Raw genomic sequence first — 20,740 nt, forward strand, 5'->3', positions numbered from 1 at the left:
AGTCTTTCACAAAATGTTAACTACAAAACCCAAAACTTACAAGTAAGATGACAAAGAGCTCTAAACAATAGGAAGAATTAGTTTTAGAAACTCATTCAAACTACCTGATATGCAAGTGACAGAGAATATACGTAACTCCTTTCTAAGCAAGATCACAAGATGCCAATTCACATTACTAAGTGTTACACTTTTGAGAAAAAGAAAAAAGCTTATAAATATAAATTGATGCAGCACTGCTTGAGTTTGCAGATGTATAACACCAGCATTTCTATCATAACTACTGGTTTATACAAACAGTAGTATGCAATTAACAATACTGCTGAGTTTCACAGGTAGAGGTCAGAACCCAGATGCAAGAATATCATTAAACCATCTTGGCTTCACCCTACTGTTGCTTGAGGAAAGGCAAGCACCAAAGGGGAAGGGGGCAATGTTACATTTAAAGGAGTGCAGAAGGCAACAGTACCAAGGCAGAACAGTAATCACTGTATCAAAATGAATTCACTAAATATTTGCTTCCCAGTAGACAAAACTTTCACACTTCAAATAGGTACTAAAGACAGAATATACTCAGTCATGGTCCAAGACTGCTATTTCCTTAGTACACGTAGAACTGGCTGTATCTTCTCATTAGCAGGTCCATTCTCCATTCTTGAATGTTATGTGCACAACAATGAAAAATATTTAAGAACCTGCTCACAATATTTTTGTTACTACGGCAGCTCATTACCTGTTACAGTTTTACAGCTAAATTATAGGCAAAACTGTTAATGAGTCCCATGATTACACTACCAAAAGCTTTCCAGTACAGACTTGGTTTTATCTTCACTTGTAATTTTTTTTAAAGTTATACTGAATAGCTGATTGAAAACTAGTTGTATAGTTAACTTGGGAGGAGGAGGAAGAGGTATTAAAGGTCACTGGAAATTATTCACCTCTGTCTGGAAAAATGCAAGAAACCACCTTCTAATCTGACAGAAGTAAAAAGATACAAATATTTTCACAATGAATTCTTGTATTTCAGGATCTGGCCTAAAACCCACTCTGAATTATCTTAGTAACCTCAGAAACATTAAGCATACATGGTGCTATATTTTGTGACATATCATTAGCATATTAGCACTATGGCAGTAATGGGATCAATAAAATTAAACAAGCAGGGGATCCAGCTGGGCTGATGCATTCTGGAAAAAGACAGAATGTGTGAAGACATAAATAATCATTCAACTAACTTTCTCTAGTCCCCCAAATGCCATCAAATCACACTCCAAGGTCACCACAGAAATTCTTTTAAGATCTTCCAACATTCAATTTCAACCATACTTCAGGGCAAATGAACTCCCTACCCCATAACAAGCTTAATCTCAGAAACCAAATTAAGGCTACAACATTGCTGATTGTTTGTCATGCATTAAATGTTTGGGGCAGGTTTTTTTGTCTTTTTTTTCCTTCCCTCAAGTAAAATCTTACTAATCAACAAACATTTCTAGCTTGGGAAGTTACAAATGAGGTAAATTAGGTGATGAAGCCAGACATCAGATGATGTTACATTTCCTTCAGTATCACCAAAGAACAATATATAAAGCTATTTTTAAAATAACCTTTGTATTTCCAAAAGTCTAAACAGTTTTTGTAGAACTGATGTTTGGCCTAAGTTAAGCACCATTCCTTGTTCTTTATGGTCTTTCTGAACTCCAGAACCAACAGTGCTCATATTATTCTCACTTTTCCTCCTCCTGAAGAATCACCCTGTTCAAATCTTCCTTTGCTAAGATTCTGATGAGTGGAGAGCAAAGGCCAAAGTACACATGATCCCACATAGATCAAAGAGCTTCTTTTACATGATGGAGAAAAACAAAAAAAACCCAAAACCAACAGAATTTCACAGGAAATAAGAGTGTGACCCAAGCCTTACTGCTCTAGAGATGGCAGTAGCTGAATCAATGCACGCTATATACACAGAATGTATTAACAAAGGTAGTCATTATGCCCCTTCAGGGGAAAAAAAAAGAGAATCAGTGGTTTCAAATTTCAGATTAACTATCTAACTGTGCTATCCAACTAATTTGAAAATGCATACATTCTCAATACCATAGTACATCACTGTATATGACCATTTGTAGTACATTAATGCTTAAAAGCTTCTATAATTGTATGTGGACAATTTTGCCAAGTTGTATACAAGGACACTAAAACAGAGGGAAAGGGAAGAGGCTATAAACTTGCCTAAGAGGCAAACCAGTATTTACTTATTTGTTTCAAGGAGCTGGAAAGGATGTCAACAACCAGGCTAAAGATTTAAATTTTCAGCTTTTACTGACAACTAACACATTCCTCACAATAAAATAAAAGGTTAAATAAATTTGATTATTTGTCCCAGTTCAGGAATGCCAGAAAAAAGTTGTGAATATGTCAGTAGTCTGCTGACTTACTCTAATATTTATTTATACAAGCTTCATGCAATTTGCAACATAACCTTATATGCCTCATCCCTACTGTGATCAGGGAATAGAAAAAACAGAAGAGCTGAAAGATCAAGATTTCTCTGCAATTAAAAAGCTCCAGAATCTAAGAGTGCAAAAACTGCATTTTCAGAAAGAAGCAGTACAGAAATAAAATTAACTCTTTTCTGGTTGTCTGGATTTTGGTTTTGCGGTGTTGATTTTTTTTTTTTTTTTTTTTTTTTTTTTTTTGTTAGCTTGTTTTGTTTGGTGGTTTTTGTTTGTTTCTTCCTCAGATGAGCAATGTAAATATGAATTGTATGCATAGGGAGTTGTAAAATCCAGGCATACATACAAATAAGGTTACACAGCCACGAAAGTTTAGTTTTAAATTTGTATGTCAGAAAAAAAAGACATACCTGAACCACTATCATCTTTGCATGGCAATGACTAAGTAGAAGTACATCAAGATACTGAAGGGATATTATTTCAGCCTTACTTGTCCTGCTTATTAATAACCCACACTAGAAACAGATTTCCATTATTTTAAAAACAAAGTCATCACACAGCACTGAAGTGCAAGCAGAAGTATCTTGGCTAGTTTATCTTGAGCTCTAAGCAGAGCTATATATATTGTGCTCTGCTGTCACTTCCATAACACTCATGAGGATGTGAGTGGTATTTGGATCTGCATGACTGGTGGGTCATCCACAGCAAGCTGTCAGCTCTTTGCTCTCAGCTGATTGCTCTGAGCCTGCTTTTTTATCTCCTGCAGGTGGGGCTCACTTGTAAGGAAGCATACTACAGAACACAAAGAAAATCTTGAACTGGGAACTGTACTGAATTTAATGCATCTATTTTACTCCACATTCTGTTCAAAAGTCAACAGCTGCAGCAGCTTGAAAAGCAAGCACTACTTTTCCCTCAAAAAGACAGCGAGCACTAAGTGACCACGTATCTAACTGTCCAGGGCTATTTCAAATATTATCAGTAACAGCTCAGAAAGCTCTGGATATCCAAGTTTCCTCAAGAAGTTCTATGCGAATATCAATATATGCTTTTATCTCACACTGTACTCATACTTTATGGGCTACTTGCAAGAATTAGACAGACTTTTGCATTTTCCTTACACATGAAAAAATTATGAGATTGTCTGTAACGCTGCCTCTGCAGATCTACTGCACTGCTAGAACAGAAGCTGGATAAAAAGGTGGGCATGAGACTGTCCTGAAATTTTGAAAAAAAATCTTATAATTGCAGAATATAAAGCAAGAAAGCCTGCCAGTACATTTTTTTATAATTCCCTTCATCAGGCTGCTGCTGTCATATGCAACTGTAATTCACTCTGAAATTTGTTTTTCTTCTAAAAACATTCTGGTTTTAAATCAAAGCTTTCATAATAAATAATCACAAGTTTGATATTACAGAAATAAAAATCTAAAAGACATACTGAGACATAATAGGCTAGAGGAAGGACAGAGAACATTATTTTAAAGAACTATGAAACAACATAGTTTTGCTTAGCTTTCAGTACCTAAATGGTTATCAATTATTCATGTACTGCAAGAATGTTTTACCATCTGATACTCTTCAAACCTAAATATTTTCAATGGACTAAATGCTGTCCAACTTTAGTTCATTGTAATGCCATTGACACCTGTACATAAAACACCTTCTGATCAAATGAAAATACTGCAAAAAATGCCTCCAAAAAGACATAATTCACCCATATATACCCTTGTATATATTTTCAGATAGTACGTAAAATGTGCAGCTTTTTTAAGTATAGTAATACTTCCACTTAATTTTATAAAAAAAACAATACAACAGGCAGATTTTAAAGAGAACTATTTGGAAAAAGGAGATTTCATGTCTTCAGAATTTAGGTTTATTTTTATTTTAGAAAAATTCTCCATTTTACATAAAACCAGTCCTTATGAAAAAAAAGGTATTTTCATTCCCTTAGTATCTTCACTGCTTTCTCATTAATTACAGGATATGCTTCACACATAAAATTCTCATAGCAGTTCCCTAAGCCCAAGGATAACTGTAAATCTGAGGTCACCTCAGTATTCTCTTTGCATTCTTAATCTTAATTCTCCTTCTGCCTCTCTTATCATTCCAGTGTAACCAGTGTATTTAGAGCATAATGTTCTTCCAGCACAACTTGGCATGTTCTGTGGGGAATTCTTTGCTTCTCCCATTTTTCAAAAAAAGCAGACTGAAAAAACAGTCTGCTGGGAGCAACATATGTCTAATGAAGCACTACAAGACAAACTGTAGTTCTCCATAGAAAGCATGAACACTACAGAAAACACTGATACACACAGGTGACATATCAGTAGTACCCAAAGCCATTCAGAAATGCATTTATTTTAAATACATTATCCGAACTGTAACAAGAGGTAATATTTTTTATTAAATGAGTTGATAAAACTGAAAAAGAAAGTAAGCTTTCAGGTTCATAAACCTTTTCAGACCTGGAATAAAAGGTGACATCCTCAAAAATAAATACAAATTAAGTATACTGCCTTTCACTCAAAGTGAGAGTTACACGTTAGAGCTTCTTGAGCAGAAAAGCAGTTGGTGCTTGTATAATAAAAGGGATTAAATGTGTTACCACTTAGTCTTCCCCTTTATTTCCCACTGAAAAGAGTGATCGGTTCTTCCTTTTGCATGGGCAGCACCAAATTAACAGGAAAAAACAAAACAAAACAAAGCAAAATCAGTTCACAGAAGAATTCCACACAGGAGCATCACTGAGGCTCATGACTTAAATAGTACATTTTCTGCTAAGTTTTTGCTACTTACAAAGCCTGAAAACCCTGGCCAAATCAATCCTTTAACCTTTAGCACATTCTACAATAGATTCACATAATAATTTTTTTTTTTTTTTTCAAAGCAAAAATGTTTATGTTTGCAGTGGTCATTGATAATATCAACTCTAATTCATTCCTTCTAGGTCACAGTGGCAGTTCTCATGCAGCAATACACCACTTCTATATTCCACAATAAGAATAAAAATGCAAAAAAACCCCAGCACACTCTCCTTACTGAAACACTTGGTAATTTAATCCTGAGTGACACTGCTTGCTGACATTTTGAGCATCAGTTAACAAAAACCCTTCCCCCAGGGACACAGGAAAGTAATTGCATACATATATAACAGTACAGAAAATAAGCATTTACTAGAAGACTCAATACTGAATTTACAAATACAGTAAATACAAAAAAAAAAAAAAAAAAATCATTAGGTACTCTTCCTTTCATTTCTATTAGCAATGCAGGAAGGAAACTGCCAAGCTGTAATCACTGGTAGCATTAATAATGTAACCTAAGATGCATTTCAGGTATAGCTGATCATCTGAAGAAAATGAGGTGTTCAAGACAAAAGTAACACTGCAAGAGAACACTTTTTTTTTAATAAAATCCTGCAACTGAATTTTCTGGCTAGGAATTCAACATTTTCTCTGACAAAGTTCACAGAATCATACAAGTTCCCTGCTTTATTCCATCAGCCTACTTTCATACTCATTAAGCTTTTGTTTGTTGTTTTTGTCTTTATTAATCAAGCCACTTCGAAAAAGCCAAAGTACTCAATATGAAAAAAAAGATGAATGTGGATTATCTTTTCTGTTTGCTCTATTATGCAACTCGTGATTACCCAACCATCCCAATAGTGATTTTAATGATATCTTAAAGATTGATAATTTAGACTTGGTTTGGTTTGTTGTTGGGGGTGGTGTTGGGTTTTGGGTGTTCTTTTGAGGGGGTTGTTGTTTATATTGTTGTTGGTTGATGTTGTTTGCATTTGATAATTAATACTGGCACTGATAGAAACATTGACAAGGATTGAGTTTAATCCTTTAGGCTCATCCACCCCAAGTTACCCGTACAGTCGACTGGATTGACCCAACTTTTCAAGCAAAAGATGCATAAAACCCAAAGTTACTGTGCCTTAATGTAATTTGTCCCACTAACACACCGAGATCAGTTTAGAAGTAAGATTTTTAAGATGGGAAGATGGACTTTACAATTTTCCTGATCTAGGGGTCAATCACTACATCTTAGAGGTCTGTTTTACTAATATTAACCAATTCAGTATTTAGCCTAAAAGTCACACTACTCTTTTATCTGTAATGCACAGAAAAGAATACCATTGAGGAATCAAAAGTGAAACAAAGACACAAAGTTAGGTGGTTTTATTTTTGAAGTTGAAAAACACAGTTCTCAACTGACCTCTTTGTCTGGTGTTGAAGTACCTTCATCGTTCTCATCTGTAAATGAAGATGCCCTGCTTCTGTTGCCAGCTGATGGAGGGGATTTAGAAGGGACCTACAAAGAGATCACATATACCAACAAGAAAATATTATTAAGTCCAGAACTAGTTATTCCACAACATAATTTACTTAAACAATTACTAACTGTAACAACTCAGTAAATCCTGGTCTAGATCTTCCTTTTAAATAAAGCAACCACTTCCACATACTGTCTGTGACAAGTTCTATCTTAGTACAAAGTCTCCAGAGAAGAACACAATCAATCAGCCTCAGGAGCATGCAACAAAACTTCTAATTTTTATTATTTATGACCATGGTCCTCTCAGACCTGATTTAAAACCCAAGCCCCCTAATACTTCAGCAACACAGAAGATTGCTTAAGGTTTAACAGTTATTCAAACCGCAGGAATTCAAGAATTCACACATGGAATACCTTCTGATTCCTTCAAGAAACTAAAAACAATAACAAAAAAACTGACAAAAGTAAAAAGCCTGCATAAAATTGAACCGAAACAAAGAAAAACTAAAGAAGATGATGACACATTTTATGATATCATTATGACCTTGTTCCTACAAACACTGAACATCTCTTCAAAGACATGTCACAGCTTCATGCTGAGGTTGCAACAAGCCATGCCAACTCAAATGTAGCTTGTCAGTCTCATACATCAACACTCAAAAATTTCTCTATAAATGTAATGAGCATTAGGCTATCAACGAGCTTTTAAGCAGAAAAAAAATTGATGTGTAAGATCTTTCATTAGGTATATTCTACAATATAATCAGAATGAACACAGTGCTTTGGGAAAAATTAAAACAAAAGACAACTACCACAAATCATTTAACACTTTGATGCAGCATCATCATTGAGGCTGCATGCATAAATTCTGCTTTGCAAAATGCCTGTCTCACAAGAGAGAGTTGAAAGTTCTAAACCATGACTGACAGAATATCAAACCACTGAAAAGTTATTACCAAAATAGACAGTTTTTCAGGGAATTACACTCAGTTTATGGTCTAGATCTATGATAAAACTTCGTAAAATACTTATGAATCAATTCTAATATCATAATGACTCACAGGATTATTCCCAAAGCAGATATAGTTACAGGTCTGACCAATCACACCCAATGTTCCCACTTGAAAATACCAATCATCAGTAAAACACCTCACCTGGAGCCAAATAACCATTCACCCTGAAAGCTCTATGTCCAGCTGAAAAATGTCACACCAAAAGTATCTCTACGGTTTGAGAAACAACAATGATCTACTTATGCCAAAAACCTACTACCCCTTTTTTCCTACTCCCTAACATTATTCCAGTGATTCAAAGATTACCCCTGGCCCTCACCATACAGAAGGAAAACTGTTTCCAAACGTCCATCACCACCCTGCTACTGTACAGGAGGAGTATGAGCACATCTCTTCCCTCTGCCCTGAGTGGTTCTGCAGCTATCACTGCTGCTTTCAGACTTGTTGCCACCTCACGGCCATTTCAGTGGCACTGGGCACTGCAGCAGCAGGAAGATTCGTTGCCCTTGGGAAAGGAACAGAAATGTTACATAACTGAAGTTGGCTACAACGGAGGAGAAGAAACAGAAGAGCAGGGATCTGCAGGAGAGGACCCTGCAATGTCAGATGGAGCCCCGGAGTTCCTGCTCCAGGCTGGAAACACTGGAGTAGGCAAATGTTCCTGGAGACATGAGTAGGTCACAGGGTGGCTGTGAGCCACTAGCAGGATACAGGCAAATGCACTTGTGTATGTCAGGCAAGGAAACTCCACAGGAAAGGCCAGCATTTTGCAAAAACCTGGTGAACCGTGACACCTGGTGAGGACTTCCATGTACCACCAGGGATGACATTTCTCATTCCTCAGGCTCAAGACAGACAAATTTTGACTGGGATGAAGGAAGACAAAGACAAAGCAACTGATGGGGGGCATGGGGAGCCTAGGGAAGAAGACAGTGACTACTGGAAGGAGCAAGAGAGGCCGAGAAGGCTGCCATCACTTTCAAGAAAGGTATCAATGATGAAGAAAATGAAAGAAAAAAGGAGGTGTACTCCAAGGAAAAATGTGTTAAATGACACAGACCGATTCAGGTCTCCTTTCCAAGAAGACCTCACCATAAAGAGGGTACAGCAAACCTGGTGTGTTGGTTAGAGATGGTGAAGAAATCCTGCATGCTCTCTACATCTTGGCAAAGATCACACAGGGTCTTTCACCTGTGGCATCAGCAAAACCACATGAATGTCTGTGGTACAAATGCCCTTATTTACACAGTCTGAATGTACAGATGAATTTACAGAGATGCCCAGTGGCTATGCCCCTGGGCAGTATAAAAGGAAGCATCCTCCTGGGTTCCAAAGCCAGAGCTGGCCTGGGGGCAGCCTGAAGACATCCAAGAAGACCTTGAGGAGCTGATGGAATTACTTGGAGGGGGCCAAGGGAGGGAGAGCAAAGGCTGAACAAGGCTGATGGAGTTCCTCTGCTGCAAGGCTCATCTCATGGATGGAAATCCTTTTCAGAAGGATATCCATGGCCAGACCAAGGGAATGCCTTCTTGAGGAGCACTGCAGAGCTCACCATCTTCATCTCCCCTGGAGCCAGGGGCAATAGCAGTAAGAAAGGAGATGCAGAGATGTTGCCAAGGGTCCCAGTGCTTTGGAGCACCCACTGGTGCCCCAGCAGGCACAGGCAGGATTCTTGTTCCAAAAGTCAATCAGGGCAGGGGCACAGGGACACTCTGGGAAGCCCCTGAGGCTGCTCCAATTTGAGGGAGATTATGGCTTGGGCATCTCCAGGGAGGAGTGACCAGCCCTTGTGTCAAGGAGGCAGTCTTGCTCACATGCTTAGGGAGCGATCCTATCACCAGCTCTGCTGGGGTCAGGAAGGAATTTTCCCCTGGGGCAGATTGGCCCTGGGCCCCGGGGGTTTTTTGCCTTCTTCTGCAGCACTGAGCATGACCCCTTGCCAGGCCTCCTCTGACCCATTTGGGCTGGCTTAGTGCCTGTTGCTCCTGCATCACCACCGTGGCCTCTTGTGCCCTGCAGCTGGGGGCAGGAAGGCTTTTTTTCCCCCACGGTGGCCTAACAAGTGTCCGTGGGGTTTTTTGCTTTCCTCTGTAGCACTGAGCACAGCCCCTTGTCAGGGCTCCTCTGGGCCCTTTCAGCTCGGTTCCCGCCTGCTGCTCTGGCACCCCCAGGGCACCACTCGTGCCCCAGCTCTCTCGGGCTCTCTTCCCCATTTGGGGCAGGAGCAGCTCTGCTCTTCCCTTGGCTCTGTTTCCCCAGGGTTTCTTGCTGGTGCAAACCAGGCTGTGCTTGGGAGGGCTCCAGCCTGGCTGCACCACCCGGAGATGCCATTTTCCAGCTCTCCCTGCGTGCAGCACAAGCGCCGGGCGGGCACGAGAGCTTCTCATGGATCACTGGACAAGGAGCACAGCGGCAAAGGAGCAAGTCTGGGAATACAAAAAGTGTGTTTGTCATCGCTACGTGTCACACTTTCTACCACACACCTCTTTTTATTTCTCTTCTCTTGTGTGTGGTTGGTCCTGACCCTCCTTCTTCACCTTCTCGCTCTTCAGCAGACAGGGACTGGTTGGCCTGTGTTCCTGCTGCTACTTTCTGCAGCTCTGTGGCTGCCTTTGCCAGACAGCAAGGGATGTTCTTTCCAGCTAAAGGTGAGGCATGCACCAGCCTGCTCCTGGCTGCACATGTGCTCTGTGTTAATGTTGTGAGCATCACCCCTGAGACGGAGTCAGAGAAATAGAAATAAAACCCCATTTCCACTTGTAACCTTTGTGCTGTGTGCCCTTGAAAGTGGTTTTGGAGCTGAAGAACCCCTGGCATTTCAGGCAAATAACACTCTCATCATTATCCTCATTTATGGTGGGCGCATAGAATAGAATAAATAGTTCAGCTGAAAGGGACCCACAGCAAACAACTTGTCCAACTGACTGACCACTTCAGGGTTGACAAAAAGTTCAAACATGGCATTAAGGGTGCTGTCCAAATGCCTCTTAAGCACTGACAAGCACGGGGCATTGACCACCTGCCCAGGAAGCCTGTTCCAGGGTTTGAACACCCTCTCAATAAAGAAACATATCCCCGTGTCAAGTCTGAACCTCCCCTGAGAGGCTCAGCTTTGAGTCATTCCAATGTGTCCTGGCACTGGGTCCCAGGGAGAAGAGTTCAGCACCTCCCTCTCCACTTCCCCTCCTCAGGAAGCTGCAGATTGCTGTGAAGTTGTCCCTCAGCCTCCTTCTCTCCAAGCTAGACAAACCCCATGTCTTGAGATGCTCCTCAGAGGACAGGCCTGGCAGCCCCTGCCCCAGCTTTGGCTCCCTCCTTGGGATGTGTTCAAGGATCTTGATATCCTTTTCAAGTTATGGGGTCCAAAACTGCAAACAGTTCTCCAGGCAAAGCCACACCAGCACTAAATACAGCAGGCTAATCACCTCCTTGGACCAGATGGTTGTGTCATGTTTGAACCACCCTAGGATGTGGCTTTTCCTCTTGGCTGCCAGGTCACACTGGTGACTCTTGTTGAGCCTCCTGTCATTCAGCACCCCGAGAGCCCTTTCTGCAGGGTTGCCCTACAACCACTCCTCTCTAAAGACTTGTGTCCAACTTTACTGCACCCCGGGTGTAGAGTCCAATATTTGCTCACTACATGTCTTTGACCTCTGCACTACATCCACTTCTTCACTCAGCACACTGTGTCATTCCACAGTTAGACAACTTGTCCAGAAGGATGCTGTGAACGACAGTATCAAAAGCTTTACTAAAATCCATGAGATTAAAAAAATACATCTACTACCTTCTCTTCATCTGCTAGGTGATCTTACATCTTTAAAGGGACTTTGCCTTTGTGAACACACGCTGACAGTGCCTTATGATTGAATTTTCTTTAAAATGTCTTTCAATAGCACCCAGCATGATCTTCTCCATAATTTTTCCAGGTCATGCAGATAGATTAACAGGTCTTTCTTTCCCTGGGTTTTCCCTCTTACCCTTCTTGTAAACTGGGATAACGCTGGCTGTCTTCCAGTCACTGGGAACCTCCCCAGACTCTCAAGATAATTAAGAAGAGCCCTGCTGCCACAGTCTCTGAATCCTTCTGTGCTCTGGGATGAATTCCATCAGGCCCCCATGGAGTTAAGAACATTCATCTGATACAGCTGGTCCCTTACCATTTCAGTGTCCACAAATGGAAAGGGACTGTTTCCACAGTCATGGGCCTCCAACTTAATAGGACTGAGCAGCCCAAGGTCTAAAAGTATTATTAAAGACTGAGGCAAATACTGCACTTAATGTCTCCACTTTTTCTTCATCCCTGTTCGTCAGGTGACTGTCTTCAACACCTACAAGTCCAAAAGAAACCTGGAATTGCAATAGGACTTTTTTTTTCTCCTTGTCAGCAGTTACAAACTGATGTGTTCCTCAATCTGTGAGGGTCAGAGTGCAGACAGCCCCAATCTAACAGATGTCACCAGTTAGCTAAATGTTCATATGAAATTTGGAGGCCTACAAAGATTCTTGCCCTCAAGCTCAATTAGTGTTACACTGCAGAAATTTTATCTCTGGATTTAATTAGTCTTAGGACAGTAAATTTAGTCTCAGAGACTACAAACCAGAGCATAAATAACAAGTTCTAGATCTCAAAGCATAACATCTGAACTGTATGAGGAGGGAAGTCTTCCTTCAGGGTGTAGCACAGAAAACAGCAAAAATTAACTCAAACAAGAGCTTCATAAAACTAAGTTACTATGTTACATTGTTATATGTTTTGGAAAATTGGAAAACGTCTTGGTAGAAAGCTGACCACAACAGAGTACCTAGTAAGTGGAGTGCATTTCAAGGATCTGAATTACTAAAAGCAAGATAACACATTCTCTGCAAGACTCCAGTACATTTCACAGGCCTCAAAACTTTATTGCTCCTTCCTTATTTACAGAATCACTTCTCAAATGATATATGAAGAGTAAGCAGCCTAGCCTATTTTACTGTTAAGATCAGATTTAACTCGTTACCCTCTAGTGTACTGTACTGGAAGTGTACTGTAATTGAAGAATACATAATACATACATACATAATGAAAAAAAAAAAACCTGTTGGCATTTTCTGCATCTGCCTTTCTATTCATGTCAACCCTTGAGTTACATGATCTACTTGGTCCACAGTATAGTGGACTCTGTGAAGGTACCATTTATCATAAGATCCTGCATTAGGTTTAATGAAATTTGTCAACATTAATTTTAACAGCCAAATAAAGACTGCAGTATATTATTACTCTGTTAGATGCATATGTGCACTCTGGCCCAAATTTATCCACAAGGATAATTTTCAGCAAGTAACCACCCTTTAACACATGCATCGAGAGTCCTGAACTAAGTGGATTTCAATACTGTTTGCAATGTATCATAATTTAGCTGCTGCTTATTGAAAATAGCAAGCTCTGCAGCTCAGTCTCTTTACACTGTTCTGAAAGTCCACCACATATGTCAGTTCAGGACAGCCTATAAGCTGCCACTGACAAAAATGTACTTCACTATCTAGAGAAGACCTAGGGTTAATGACTATGAAAGGGCTTAAAATAAAACTCAACAAGCTACAAAAACATTTACAGTAGATCCATTTCCAAAAACTACTACATAGCTGAACGTCAGCAGTTTTGAAGCCATGGTCTAATACTGAGACTATGCAGCGTCAGATCTCCCAGTGGTTCCAATTACATTCAGGTCACGTGCAGGCAACAGATCCCCTATTTGTAAAATTAACCAAATTATCTGCCTGTAACCTAACATTCACATGATACTGAGTTCATACCAGTTTCAGTCTTTTAGATTCCCAGATGCAAAGGATACTTAGCCCAGCAGAAAGCCATGGACACAGGCAGACATTATCTTCTTCAGCACAGAGGTTGCTATAAAAAGTTAATTGTCAAAGGTTTTCTACACAAATTTCAACTAGTAGAGGGAGTTATTCTGCTTTGACACAGACATGAAATCATCATAACATTTTTTGGCCACCATGCCTCTGTGGACTTTCAGAGATACTCTGCACTCATGCTGTATCTGTGTGAATCGTTATAATTTTAAAACAGCTTCTCAAATCTGACACTAATTGTAATATTGGGAAAGTACATTGAAAGTGACCAATTAAATTTTTACTAAAAAAAAAAATACGTTGCTCTCAGTTTCATACTATCTTCTCTTTCCACAGTTAAAAAAACAAAAATAAGTATAAAGTAAGCAGACTAGCTCTCTAAACGATGGAAACAGAAGGAAACTACAAGAACTAAAAGAACAAACATCAAGATGAGAGAAAAATATAAGCAGAGATCTGAACGCTGGACTGCTACCCAGTGCACATCAAGTGTCATTCCACCGAATGCTCCAGAAGAAACACACTTCTGTTTCGTTCCCTTTGATGTTCTAGCAAGAGGTGCTTTTTACATTCCTGCAACACACAATCTTTGGGGAGCTGTCAAAAAGAGTAACAGTCTCAGCAGTCTCTGGAGAAGTTTCCAGGTCAGGAGGCATCTCGTTAATAACTAAGTTTCCTCTCCAAGTTAAGAGCGAAGTCGCCCCTCGCTGACCCAGATCCAGGGCGCAGCGCTCGCCGCCCGGCCCGGTCCCATCCGGTCCGGCCCATCCCACAGCCCTCGGGCAGCCACCGCAGGCAGGACAAGGCCTGCGCTGCACTGCGCGACCCTCCCCGCGGCCGGGGCGGCGGGACCGGTCCGACCCGCTTTCAGCAGGGTGCTGAGGCCTTCCTGGGCGAAGCGCAACCCTGCCCCTGCCCTTCCCGGTGAAAGGCCACCGGGCTCCCGGACGGGCACTCCAAGCCGCCCAGGGCTCCGGCCCCCTCCACAGCGACCCGGCAGATCCCTCTCTCCCCGAGGGCTCTCCCCAACCCCCGCCGTACCTGCCCGGTGAGGGGGGCCCCGCGTCCCGCTGCCCCGCGCGGCGGCGCCTGCTCCTGCTCCTCCGTGATCTTCTGCTTCAGCTTCTTGAACATGGTGGCGGGAGGGAAGGGGGCAGGAGGGAGATCGGCGGCGAGGGGAGGCGGGATGCGACTCCCCGGATAATTAGGCAGCACCTCCCTAGTAGCGGGCGGGAGGGTGGCGGTGGTGGGACTGAGCTCCGCTCGCCCCGGGCCCCTCCGAGCCGCCGCCGCTGCCGCTCCTTCCTCTGTCCCCCCCACCACGGAGCAGGTGAACGCCGCGGTTACTGCGCCTGCGCAGCCAACGTGGAGCCGAGCGCTCCTGACGGTACGGGCAGCGACGAGGCACAAACTTCCCAACGGAATGCCGGGTGCCATTCCCCCCTACCCCCCGTACCGGCGGCGGTGCGCCCGTCCGCCCGGCATTGGGCACCGAGCCAGTGGCGGGGCGGTGCCCGCCTTCCCTCCTCCGCCTTCCTCCTGGAGGCAGCGGGCAGGGAGATGGTGCCGTGCTGGGAACAACGCGGGCGGGGGTAGGGAATGCACCGCCGAGTCACTGCTTTTCTGTCAGGAGGGAGGGAGGGGAAGCGGAGCTGTAACAACAATGGCAGCAGCCGCCTCCTCGCTGCGCTTTTCCGCCGCTGTGTAAAGCGTGGGGCGGCCGAAACCTTAAATCTCTCCAACCGGCCGGGCTCTCCGTCCCTTGGCAACCCCCGGATCCTGCGCCCGACCCCGGGGGCCCTGGCACCCGGCTCCTGCTCCCCACAAAGCCACGAATGGAGAAGGGGCGGCCCTGACCCCCCTCCAGCGGGCAGCGGCGTGCGAGGAGCGAGTCTGGGGAGCTCCGGTTGCGCCCGGAGAGCGGGAGGTGGGATCCCACCTCCGGCTGCTTAGTGTTTTTTTTCCGGTTGTTTGCTTCCATGGCGACTGCCCTCTGGCTGAGCAATTCCCAGTAAATCCTTCTCGTCTGAAGGGGGTGTGGCAAACCAGGGCAGAGCCGGCATTTGCCAGGATGCTGGTCCCCGCGGGTTGTGAGCCCTGACGTGGCACCGTCCCTCTGGGCGGGTTAGTGACGGTCTGATGCACAAGCTTTCACACGCCGAAGAATTTAGTATCTTATTATCACATGACTTTGAAACCTTCTGACTTAAAAAAAATTAATAATTAAAAAAATTTTTTTTAAATCTATATAAATGCTCAATAGTTGCTTTTTGAACTCGTGTGAAAACCTGTCTGCTGGTAAGAAAGTCGCGTTGTGTTCATTTATTTCCCCCTGAAATCTTGAGTGCTCCTCTATTTGTAAACCTGGGGAGTACTATTAAAAGTGGAAAGGCAGCGTTTGCCACCGCTATTGTTGTTATCTCCTTGAAGCCAGCGAAGGGGACGGGGAGAAGGATTGTTTTTGGCCACTTCAGGTAAAATCTCACGGGTTTCGGGTCCTTGTTGGATGAGATGTGTGCGTGTGTGTGTGCAGTGCTGTCAGAGCAGATGAAGAGGTCTGTCAGCAGTAGCTGGCATTCATTCTCCAACAATGGGACTCTTTTGAAACTTGCTGTGTTGACAGTGATGTTTTATGAAGGCTAGAAATGCATTATGCCATTTGCAAGAAATGCTGAACCGTGTGCTCTTTTGTGCAGTACTGTACAATGAATACTGTATGTGGTAATCACCAATGTCCAGAAACGTTTCCACTGAAATGTGCTCCTGTCATCTTTAAGTAATCTGAAGAAAAATGTGGATAGGAAATGGATCATTTCCTGTACACTGACCAAAAAGTAAAAAAGATACAGCAGTTTGGTTGCTGTCAATACAAGGTTTTCCTATGTTTTTTGCTAAATGTGTTTGGGCTTTGGTTTTTTTGGTTTTTTTTTTTAAAAAGTAATTTTCATCAGTTTGTTTAGCTGTATGTACACTGAGACTGGTAGCGACCCTTTTTTGTGCATTCCAATCAAGACTCCTATGCATACATCAGATGTCAGAGTGACTTGCACACTATATGATTTCAAGCAAGAACAACAGTTGATTTAGAACACCTTAAAAAAGCCAGTCTGAACCTTCAAGCCATAAGTCATAATTATTTTGAAGATTTTTGTAATGTCTTTTCTATAGGCGAGCTTGAAACAGGTATAGAAAAACCTCCAGGACTAAGGGGCAAAAATACCTAAATAACTGTCCATGAGGATATCACATAAAACAGGCAATTAAGTTTATCACAGCCGTAAAAAGCAAAATTTCTCTGCTTCAGTCAGGTAGGCTCTGTCCCCTTTAGATATGACATGAAGCAGCATAGCTGTACAATTCAGAGGTTACCAAGTGAGAGGGACATTGCCTGATTAATGTTTTGGGAAACCCTCTAACAACATTCAATGTCTTAATAGATCCATTATTCTCTCACACCTGTGTGCTCTACTACAAATTATCTCACATTTCTTCTCTTCAGCATGTACAGGTTGCATTTAAACCTAAGTCACCTAAGTGTGTGTGAGTTTGATGCCTAATTGAATGGACATTAGAAAATCTAAAAAATCAAATTAAAGCAGAGCTTTAATTCTTTCATAAAATGTATCCAATGCAAAACAGAGCTCTGTATTATTTCCTTGGAAAATTTAAAGCTTGAGATAGTATGTTCTAACTTTCTCACAGTGCAGATATTTCAGATGCTTTTACAGGACTAAAGACTATATGGAAGAAAACAGGTACAAGGCTAGAATCAATCTTCTTTTTTTCCTACACTAATATTTTTGTTACTACAGAAGATGGTAAGGGGATTAATTAAATGGAACTCTTAGTTAGCTGCAATAATACTAACTCAACATGGTAATCATACAGCAGTTAGATATTTTCCAGGGGATTTTTTTTTTACACAACAAAAGACCTTGCAGTGGCAAATTCCAATTCATATAATCACCTCCCGTTCTCCACAGGAGGTGCCTAACCTGAGTTTGACATGAAGTAATATTTGTATGTGTCATTTAATCATATATAGATTGATGGCATTTAAAAGAAATCAAGGATGATGTGCAATTTTGTGCTTTTGAATTGGTACAAAACAGCAATATTTTGTGATACACAGCTATGGGTCTAAGTGTTGCTCAGATAATAAAAGGCAATATCCTACACTGAGCAGTAGTACACAGATTCTGAAGATACATATAACTGCAAAATACTAACGTCAGCTTTCTAAAGAGATTTTAAATGTTTTGGTGCCTCAGCAAGTTTGGTTAAACATACTACAATACATGAAGCATTTATTTTAAATCTCACAGAAATCCTGGAGGAAATGTCTGGAACCGTATTCTTACACACAGTGCCAACATAGTTCCCTTACTCTTACTTCTGGAGGGTCAATGTGATCTTCCTAGAATTAAAAATAGTAGAAAGTTAAGACTGGTCTCTAATCTTTAACTACACCAGGTAACACAAGCTAAACAAGAGAAATACAGCATTATTGTTCTGTCTGTGAAAGAGAAGTGTGCATCTCCAAACAGCACTAGCTATGTTAGATAATTAAGAAGAAAGGTCTGTTTCACACCAAATCTACAGCAGTCGTTGGTTTCATTCCATCAATGAATGTTGAAAACTGTTTTCATAGCAGTCTAGACTCCTCTGACAGTGACAGGAGCCCACACATCTCTGCAGTCCCATTCCTTGCCTTGTTCCAGCTCCAGTGCCTGTCAAACCTTTCCCTTAGTCATTCCGCACGTTGAGGATGCAGAAAACTAAGCTGACAAAAAAAGCAAATCATGTTCTGCTTACTTTACCGAGTCCCCTGAGTACGGAGGCTGCTGCAAGAGAGAAGAGGCGGTCAGGAGCTGGATAGATGTTGCCAGTTATTTCAGATTGCCCAGAAACAGTCTTTGCCAAGCGATTTGCTTAACTTTGAACTGAAGTAATCCCACTAATTGCTGCTTCAAGTTCAGATAACAAGCAGCTTCGTTGCCAGAAGAATGGATACTATCTCAACCAGTAACTATTATCGTTGCTAATGATGATTTAAGTGTTCACAGTGCTGTGACCTCTATCTAGTACAATGGGATTTTTAGAAGTCTTGAAGTTACTGCAGATTCCTGTAAATCATAAAAAATCCATGACCATAAATTATGAATTTGATTTTTAATACTCTTTTTTCCATTCCTACAACTTGAATTACTTTGTGAAAAGTGTATAGACTTGCTAGAAGCTAGTTCTTTCAATTCAGTCATCCATCTCAAATATTAGAAGACATGTAAGAAAGCAACATATGTAGTCTGATAACTTTTTAATGTTGGTTCATATTTTTTTTGGAAAGGAGGTTTGTCGATGTTTTAGTATTTTTCATTACAGCATCATGGTGCTGTTACAATAATGGCTAATACAAAAAATTCCTATTATTCCTACTGGATAATATCTGACATTGAGCGAGTTACTCCAAAAATAAATTACCATGAGTTAGTAATAGAGCAAACAAACCTAATCAGAAGGGAGAACTAATCATGTAACAGGAGTTACTGTCCAGATCTTACATACACACCACTGTTCTTTACAGTTTATGGAACATAACATTTGGCAATAATTGCAGTTTTTACTCCTACTCATAAAATTCAAAATACTAATGTTGATAATAAAGCAGTCATACAGTGTACCATAGAGAGGTGCACAGGCAATCAGCTCCAGTTAGGAAGTATTTTGATCTTTACTTCATCACAAAGGTTAAAAACGACAGCTCATTATCTGAGAGTGCAGTGGAAATGGTGACACCTCATGGTACCCGCAGACTGCAGAATGAGGAGAAATAGTTCTGAGAGTTGCTACGATTAAAAAACCCTAAAAGCTTTACTGATAATGTGAGCATTTGTCTAGCCTGATTTGACTGCCATTTTTGATTTTGTATCTAAATGTTGTGACTTATATCCACCACCAGATGACAGAGTTCTAAAAGATGGTATGACAAGGCTTCTACAGGAGCCACTGTCAGTATTAAAAGTGTAAAACTATACCAACAGAGGGATAAGAGTTTGAAAACTTTCATGTCTTAGAACTGACAAAATCCAGAGTTTCTACATCAGTTGCATAACCCTTCCATGTGCAAAGTATGGGCTGCTCTAAGCTGGATACATAATCTTAAATTTCTTTACCATGTGTCTGACTTCATAGTTGCCGGTCTCCTTGCAGTTTATTTGTGTATGCATGTATTCACCTATGGTGAATACCTATGGTGCCCAGATACTGATCTGGTCTCAGTGAAGGTAAAAATGGGCAAAAAGGTTCCTTACTAACCATTTAAATAAAGATACTGAGTTACTTGAGGGAAAAGTCAGATTTGAGAGTGTGTTCAAAATGCACAAGACTATTAAGAGTCAAGGCAGTGTCTGAGAAAACTGGAAGCCTAAAGGTTGCAGTGGTTCAAACTGACAAGACAAGAGGAATTACTTCACTTCAGAGTGAGAAAAAGCTGAGAAGCATTGCTGCTCTGCATTTTAGGAGGGAAAGGAAGCTCTTTGCTCTAGTGGGAAAGTTTTTCAGAGATCACAATTCATGCCACACACCCCTCTTTCCAAAAGTACAAAGTGCAACCTCAGGCACTGAAGCTTACTGAGGAACTGCAGTAAACAGGTTCACCAGTCAGGCCTGCAGGAGGAAAATTATTTGGATTTATGCAGCTGAAAGACCACAAGCCATCATTTTGAAAATGGGAATGTAAGACATGGAGAGGCTTAAAAGCAAACGACAGGATTTGATCCTGAAAAAAAGTCCTATTTTGCTAAAGCAAATATCTTCATTTTATCCGCACCTTGTTAAGTGGCATTTGCTTTCTGCTTCTTCTAGTGCATCAAAATCTTTCTTGTAACTTTCATTTCACTTTAATTGTACTTTAAAAGCTCTGGGTGCCACAAAAAAAGAGTCAATGATGCTATAAAACAGCAGAACCTTTATATCAACAGTGAAGCTACTCATGAGTTTGATTTTAAATTAGCTGGCAGCAGATTACAGTTGGGTATTTTCATTTTTATTTCCTTTTAATCACAATATTAAAAAAAAAAAACACAAAACAAAACCAGCCAAACAAAAAACCAAACACAAAACCATTGACAA

General features: G+C 41.2%; 1 protein-coding gene across 8 annotated transcripts in view; it reads right to left on the reverse strand.

Annotated features, from left to right (window-relative positions):
- GOLGA4 (golgin A4) overlaps nt 1-15,061 on the reverse strand; it is a 66,316-nt gene extending 51,255 nt beyond the window's left edge. For all 8 annotated transcript variants that reach the window (XR_011724313.1, XR_011724314.1, XM_071736105.1 and 5 more), the window contains exons 1-2: nt 14,651-15,061; nt 6,681-6,776 (exon numbers count right to left, since the gene is read on the reverse strand). Coding sequence is in view for 6 of the 8 variants with exons in the window: in XM_071736105.1 (XP_071592206.1) it covers nt 6,681-6,776; nt 14,651-15,046 (492 nt within the window). In the remaining 2 variants the exon portion in view is untranslated. The remainder of the gene's footprint in view (nt 1-6,680; nt 6,777-14,650) is intronic.
- Between the last annotated feature and the right edge of the window lie 5,679 nt (nt 15,062-20,740).

This window comes from Heliangelus exortis, chromosome 2 (genome assembly GCF_036169615.1).
Source record: "Heliangelus exortis chromosome 2, bHelExo1.hap1, whole genome shotgun sequence".
NCBI lineage: Eukaryota > Metazoa > Chordata > Aves > Apodiformes > Trochilidae > Heliangelus > Heliangelus exortis.